General features: G+C 31.9%; 1 protein-coding gene across 1 annotated transcript; it reads right to left on the bottom strand.

The window, feature by feature from the left end:
- Positions 1-3717: 3717 nt before the first annotated feature.
- On the bottom strand, positions 3718-5684 carry LOC107948764 (putative pentatricopeptide repeat-containing protein At1g12700, mitochondrial). Its single transcript, XM_016883405.2, has one exon. The coding sequence runs from the start codon at positions 5419-5421 to the stop codon at positions 4213-4215; it is 1209 nt and encodes a 402-aa protein (XP_016738894.1). The 5' UTR covers positions 5422-5684; the 3' UTR covers positions 3718-4212.
- Positions 5685-7535: the final 1851 nt, after the last annotated feature.

The following is a 7535-nucleotide window of genomic DNA, read 5'->3' as shown; positions in this document are numbered from 1 at the left end:
AAAATCACAACTCAAACAAATAACTTGGTACAATCCTGGTTTGGTCCGTCCTGTTCAAGTCAGAACCTGCAGCGAGATAAATAATTATAAGTTCAAATGAACTTAATGAGTTTGGATTAGATTACCTTGAAGCATTTGTTGTTGATTTCCTTATTCTGAATATTCTGGATTTCCTTTCTGTCTTCGGCGGATACCTTTCCAATGTTGGTGCATACTTATACGCCAACTTCATACTTGATCATCTTACATACAATACACTTTATAGGCGGATTACAAAATTCACTACTCATTACGGATTTTATGTCCTTTACAGTAAACAAATGCATTTATCATAGAATACCCATACAAAACTTACCTTCTGCTGATTTTCACTCTAACGCATTGAATATTTAATCCAAAATGATGTACTTACATATATATCTCTTGGTAGATACTCATACTAGCGGATCTTTAAGATGAACTTTATATGAATTCTACCTTTGGCGGATTCTCCTAGTGAAGTGACAACTACCAGATTATTTAGGCAGAGCAAGACTTAAATTAACCCAGGAAACCTTATTACATACCATGAGAACGCTCTATCTTGACGAACAACTTATACTTTAGTTAACCTTTTCAATATAGTGTGAAACACTCAAATTTGACGGATACTATAGAATTTAAACATATTTCATACATAGCATTGATAACTCGGTCTGATGAACACTTACTACTCATAATTACGAATAAGCTAGATTTCCTGTACTAATTGACTAATATGGCGGATTCACCCTTTAGATAACACTACTGGAAACTCTTTCAGGAAACAAGGGCCGTTTTCATTTTCATTTTCTTGGAAAATGGTGAAGAAAACATGTTGGGATAAAAAAATTGAAAATAATTTTTGAAAAATGAAAAAAAAATGTGAAAATTAGAGAATCAAAAAACATGTCTTTATTATTTTTGATAAAAATGGTTTAGAAAAATGGACTAGCACGACTCAAACTTAAACCATACCTGAGACGATAAACATCCTTAACCATCATGCAATCATATGGGTTGACATTTTTTCCTTACTTTCAACGTCTTTAAAAAACACAATTTGATTCCCATTAAAATCATCATTCGACTTGGTAAGGTTGAAAGAGTTATGCTAGTATTGGTCACATGGGCTTGAACTGCTTAGGCTCCACTCATTTCTCATTAAACATACATATATATTGCCACAACATTTGCTTTGATTATTTAGTTTAAGATTAACTTAAAAGTTTTTCTTTGGTTGCCAAAGACACTCATAAGAATCTAAGCACCAGAATCACTGTAGTTCTCTACACATCTAGAAACCGACCTTTATCCATCTGCACAAGACTAGCAGTAGCATGAGGCAGATTTTCAAAGAGACTCAACACCATTTCTAAATTTCTTCCAATCCTAGCCATAGAGTTTGCAACTTTGTCATGTAGTTATATTTATTTTGTTCAACCTGTAGTTGTAATTTTGTATCTAGTAGAACAAAATAATATAAAATTCACATGGTGTTCAATGATGGTATTGATTGGTTAGCAAAATCAACTCTATGTAGGAAAAATTATGGTATTGTGCGGCACTTTTAGCTGATTTTGATTTTGTATATGGTATTTTATCATGCACAGGCATCAGTCAAGAGGGAAAGAACAATTATTTAATGAGGTATTCTTTTGGTGGCGATTTCATCAAGAGAAGGGATTTTATCCGTAAGGAGGCTGAGGAAACTTGGAGAGTCAGTAGATTAATCGGGATGACAACTAAAGTGGATGATGATTTAGTCATGAAAAAGTTAGTAGGCTTGAGGTGCGACTTCTCTCTTATTTCTTATTCTTGTTGAGGTGCTCTTTATCTGCGACTAAATGAAGTCGGTTTACTCAAAAGAGGTTTGGTGAAGAAATTAGTGGTTAATTCGAAACTTGATCTTATCATGTTTCTTGAAACAAAACTAGCAAAGGTGGAAGATGGGATTGTTCAAATGATTTGGAAGGATTCTAATCATTGGTGTGATTGGGGAGCCCTTAAAGATCGTTATCCTAGAGTTTTTGCTTTGGCTATGGATATGGTAGCCAAAGCTAAGGATTATTCACAAAATGGCAACTTTTACCATCAGTTGTGGAAATCGTTTTCATTTGGGAGTTGAAGTCATTGAGCAATTTGCATCGTGATACAATGTTTTGTCCTTCAATTATAAAATGTTATGGAACCTGAACATTTCGCCTAAGATGCAATGTTTTGCATGGTTGGTGATTTTGGAAAGGATTCGTACGATATCTTTCCTTAAGGATAGAGGCATTTCGATCTCGGATGAGCATTTTGTTTGTCATTGGTGCAAAGTAGAATCTAAGGATGTTAGTCACATTTTGCTGAACTGTGCCCGAGTTAACAAATTCTGAGGTATTTTATCCTTCTTTCGTTATGCTTTGATAAGTTGCTGTCTAAACCTCTGTTTAATTGGTGGTTGATGTCTATTATGGTTGCCTTGTGGACCATCTAGAGTGCAAGAAATGATTCTATCTTTAGAGGAAAAGATTTTAATTTGGAGTTCATTATTTTTCTGGTTAAATTAAGATCTTTGTATTGGATAAAAGTCGAGCCAGAATATATGAATTTTGTTGAGTCAATGTGGAGGGTGTGTCCGCGAGACTGTGAAAGGAGTATGCGTAACCATCATACCGAGAGTGTGACACATTGGGAATCTTCAAATGAAGGCTGGTTAAAGGTTAACGATGATGGTTCAACATTAGGTAAATTTGGCCCAACGGGGTGTGGAGTGATTTTTAGAAATTATGGCTATTAAGTTAGCTCTTCGTTTCTTCTTAGACTACTAGTGAATTAAAGGCTAAAAGCTTATGGTTGAATCCAACTCCATAATTACGGTTACTTGGTGTATCAAAGAGAAATCTAGGCCTTGGAAATATTGTCACATTTTTGCAGGCATCGATGAGATTAAGATGTCCATTCGTGAGGAACTATTTAGAATAATTGGAAGAGATGCTAATGGTATGGCAGATTCATTGGCAAAGTCGGGGTGCTTTCCATCCCAAATGTTATTTGCAGATTGGTGATTGATAACTGTAGTTGAAGGCTTTATATTGGAATGGCAGAACATCGTTGAGTTCAATTGAGATGATGGTTTCATTACTGTTTCATCAAAGAAGATTCACCGAATCATTTGGAGCGGTTCTTAAGACTGTCAAGCAACAGTATTTTAAGCTGTTTTAAGCTGAATTGGTAAGTGTTGCTGTTTTAAGCTGTGATGCAGTTGCAATGATCATAACAAATAATTCTACAAAAATAATTAAGTTAACTGAGTTTGATTAAAGATAAATATTTTATTATACATTAGTTTTCGTAATTAAATAAAAAAAATATTTCTTCTGTTATGAAAATATTTATGTTATATTTGTTTCCCATAAAACCATCTTCGAAAAATGAGTTCAAGAAAATTTATCAAATAATGTAAAATGTTTTACATAAAATCATTCAAACACAGAAAAATATTACATTTTTCAGAAAATCATACTATTTTCCAGAAATCATTTTTCACAAAATGTTTTCAATCCAACAAACCCCAAATTTGATTGAATTCTACACTTTGAGTTAAAAGTTCTGAGCAGCCGAAAGTTATACGGATGCTATTATCATTGCAACAGATAGTGGTTTTCCCCTAATTTCTTAACATTACCACCAACAAGAATCTCACTTACTACATAAAGTCAAAACAAAATCAACAATATTGAAAATAGACACTAAAACTCATTCTAGTTTCCAGAATCTTTTATCACTTTACAATAGTTATGTACAAACTGATTCACATTTGCAAGTGATGATCTTTACACAATTTGTGAAACATTTCAGAGCAAGATTGATTTATTAGAGTATACGATAAGTTCCATAAATAAGGTGGCAGTGAATATATCTGCAGAAAAGTCCTTACCAACCATTTTCGTAAGAAGTTGCATTGCCTTTGAGGTATAGCTGTTGCGAAGGAACCCCCGAATCATTACATTATAACAGCATCTATCAGGAGAACAGCCATTATCTCCCATGCTCCCAAACAACCTGTATGCTTCATCTGGCAATCCCTCTTTACACAGTCCATTAATCATTATACAATATGTGTAAACATTCGGTTTTAAACCATTGTCAGAGAGTTGATGAAATAATTCCTTTGCAACTTCGATATGCCCAACTTTGCAAAACCCATCAATTGAAGATACTATATGGGACAATATCAAGTTCCAACCCACTATTTTGCATTGCTTGAAAAAGTTTCAATGCCGCTTCAATATGACCCGTTTTGCATAAACCATTCAGCAAAATCAAACAGGTGGTTATATCTGGAACTTGTCCAGAAGCAAGCATCTTTTGAAAAAGTTCACAAGCAGTTGAACTTCTCCCTAACTGAAACATACTTTGCATAAGGGTGCAGTAAGTAAAAATATCAGGTGCACAACCCTTCTCAATCATCAAGTTAAAAACTCTTCTAGCTTTATCCATTTCATTCTGCAAGCAATGACCATTAACTAATGCATTATAGGTAACAACATCAGGCTCAATGCCTTGCTTTATCATTGCATCAACAATATCCTCAGCTTCAGAGACCATCCCTTCCTTGCAATGTGCATCGACCAATGAATTATACGTGAAAGCATTGGGCTCAATGCCTTGCTTTCTCATTATGTCAACGGTCTCTACAGCTTTAGGAATCATTCCTTCCTTGCAAAGTGCATCAATCAATATGGTATATGTGACAATATCAAGTGAAATATTGTTATCAACCATTTCATTCAAAAGCCTTATTGCCTCCTCCTGCTGGCCCAAATTACACATGCCATGAATTAAGCAACTATAAGTAATGATACATGGTCTAATGCCCTTAACCTTCAATTCGGAGAAAAGATTGAGAGCCTCCTTTAATAGCTCTTTCTTACAAAGGCAGTCAATGACTGTGTTATACGTTACAATATCGGGTTCAAAACCTCTAGCTTCCATCAGCCTTAGAAACCTAACAGCTCTGTCTGTATTGCCGCTCTTACACATCCCCTTAAGTATTATATTATGAACAATCAAATTAGGTTGATACCCTCTTTCAGTCATTTCATCGAACATACAAACGGCCTCAGAAATCTTACTTTGATTACAAAGCCCATTTATCAAAGTTGAAAAAGTTACAGCACTAGGCTCAACGCCTAACTTCAGCATTTTCCCCAAAACAGAAAACCCAAAATCAATTCGACCTAATTGACAAAAGCAATTAATCAAGATGTTAAAAGAATAAACATCCTGGGAAACGCCTAATAATTCCATCTGTCTATACATAAAAACAACAATGGCATAATGTTTCATCCTAACAATGGCTGCTAATAATGTATTGAATTCCACAATGGAAGGCTTTGGGTACTTGTCAATCATCTTATTGAAACAAAATCAAAGCATCGTCAACATTATCGAAGCGATATCTATTTTCCCCTTTCCTCTAACAGACATGGGTTTCTTACTTAAGGCTTCGATGTGGGTAGCAATGGTGTTAGAAGAAGAAAAAGAATGGAAATTAGAAAGATGGCTTCCGCCATTAACAAGTGAACCAAGAATAAAAGAAGAAGGAAGCTTACCCATATCTTGAAACTAAGCAAAATGGAAAACCAAAGAGAGCTGGGCTTGAAAATTTTGGCTTGAGAAGTGCTATTTAGGGAAAGGGTTAGCGTAATTTGAGTAACTTAAATTTTGGTTAATTTTAATTTAAACAGAGTAAAATTAATTTGTTAGTCCTTATGCATAAAATACCAATTTAGTCATTTTAGGGACTAATTTAGTAGTTAAAGCTCCGTTTGTTTTATTGAAAATTACTTATAGAAAATAATTTTTGGAAAATAATTTTTTTTTGAAAAAGCTAATATTTTTTAGTGTTTAAATGAATCTATGTAAAATATTTTTTGTTGTTTGGCAGATTTACTGAAAATATTTCATAAAAGTTGTTTTCAATGATACAAATATACATTTGAGATTTAAGATAAGTAGCGAACTGATTACAAAGTGATATTAAGGTGAAATTATAGTAAATAATAAATCTTCATGATGTTAAGGATTAAATTGTAAACTTTGTGAAATTTATAATTGAAACAAGAGAAGTGATACGCATAAATTTTTTTATGTGAAATAAGATATTATAATGAATTATTTAATTAAAGTGCTTATATGGTGAAATATAAATTACATAGCAATAGAGACTAAATTGAAAAATGTACAAAAGCTTAAGTGTGAAACAATTTAATATGTGAATAAAAAAATTATGATAAAAGTTTAATGAATGTGTTATGAGATGGTGAAATATGCATAAAGTATTGTAAAAATAAAATTGTGGAAAAATATGGAACTTTATAATGAAAAGGACTAAATTGTTAAAGTTGAGAAAATATGTGGATGAAATAATATAAGTGAAAAACATTGAAATTTGATATATGAAACAAGATATTGAGATAAATTATGTGATAAAGTGTAACAAGAAAAAAATTGATTTAATATGATTAATTAGTGAATATTGAACTTTTAAGATAAAAAAGGGGTTAAATTGAAAAATTATGAAAGTTTATAAGAAAATATTTGATAAGTGAAGAATATAGTAGAAAATGTAACATCCTGGTGCTTTGACCCGATGTTTAGGTCGGGTATCGGGATGTTACTGTGAACAGAGCCTTATCAGTTTGGATAATGTCTTACGAAAATTTGGTAAGATATTTTACAGGAATAACGGGGTAATTTTATGTTGACTGGAAAACTTTTTACGTTAACCGTCCTATTTTACATAAAACAAACATCGAAAAAAACTGAAAATATTTTCCTTAAAAGCTTTTAAGTTGAAACAAATGGAGCCTAAGTTTGTTAAGTTCAATTCTCTTACTTCCAAAATCATATAATACTTATAAAAAAATCAGCGTATTTTAATTAAAGGATTTAATGACTATCATAAGACTGAATTTATAAAATATAAAGACTGAAAATGATCAAATTGTACACATAGTATGAGACTAATAATAAAATTTTGTTTGTCAAATCCAACTGTTACAATTTCCGTTAAAACTAAAAATTAAAAAATTAAAAATACATAATTAAAATTGAACAAATTTAAATACATGTACTAAATTCACAACCTAATCATAATACATAATAAAAAGACTAAAGCATGAGGTTGGACATGTTTTTATATATATATATATATTTTATAATTGACAAAGCAGTGAAGATAACTATCTTAATTATTATATTTTCACCTTTTAAATGATGTTTCAAGTTTTAAAAAATAACTCTACATTACTTATCAACAAGCATAAAACATGAAAAACAATAACCTTTCCATTAACCCAAAAAATCAACATAGTTATCGACAAGTGTTGGGTATAATAGTAAAGCATATTGCATTTTTAAGGAGAGACGTATGTTCAAATTTTGGAGACAACATTGTCGAGAAGAACAACTATAAAATTCGAATATGAATCGTAAAACAAATATGAAAAATGCTATAAAAATTA

This window comes from Gossypium hirsutum, chromosome A04 (genome assembly GCF_007990345.1).
Source record: "Gossypium hirsutum isolate 1008001.06 chromosome A04, Gossypium_hirsutum_v2.1, whole genome shotgun sequence".
In the NCBI taxonomy this organism is placed as follows: domain Eukaryota; kingdom Viridiplantae; phylum Streptophyta; class Magnoliopsida; order Malvales; family Malvaceae; genus Gossypium; species Gossypium hirsutum.
Note: the sequence above shows the minus strand (reverse complement) of the source record. Positions and strands in the feature narration are given on the sequence as shown.

Excerpts from the sequence above, each read along its gene's own strand:
- LOC107948764 (XM_016883405.2), bottom strand. The coding sequence starts at position 5,421 with ATGATTGACAAGTACCCAAAGCCTTCCATTGTGGAATTCAATACATTA.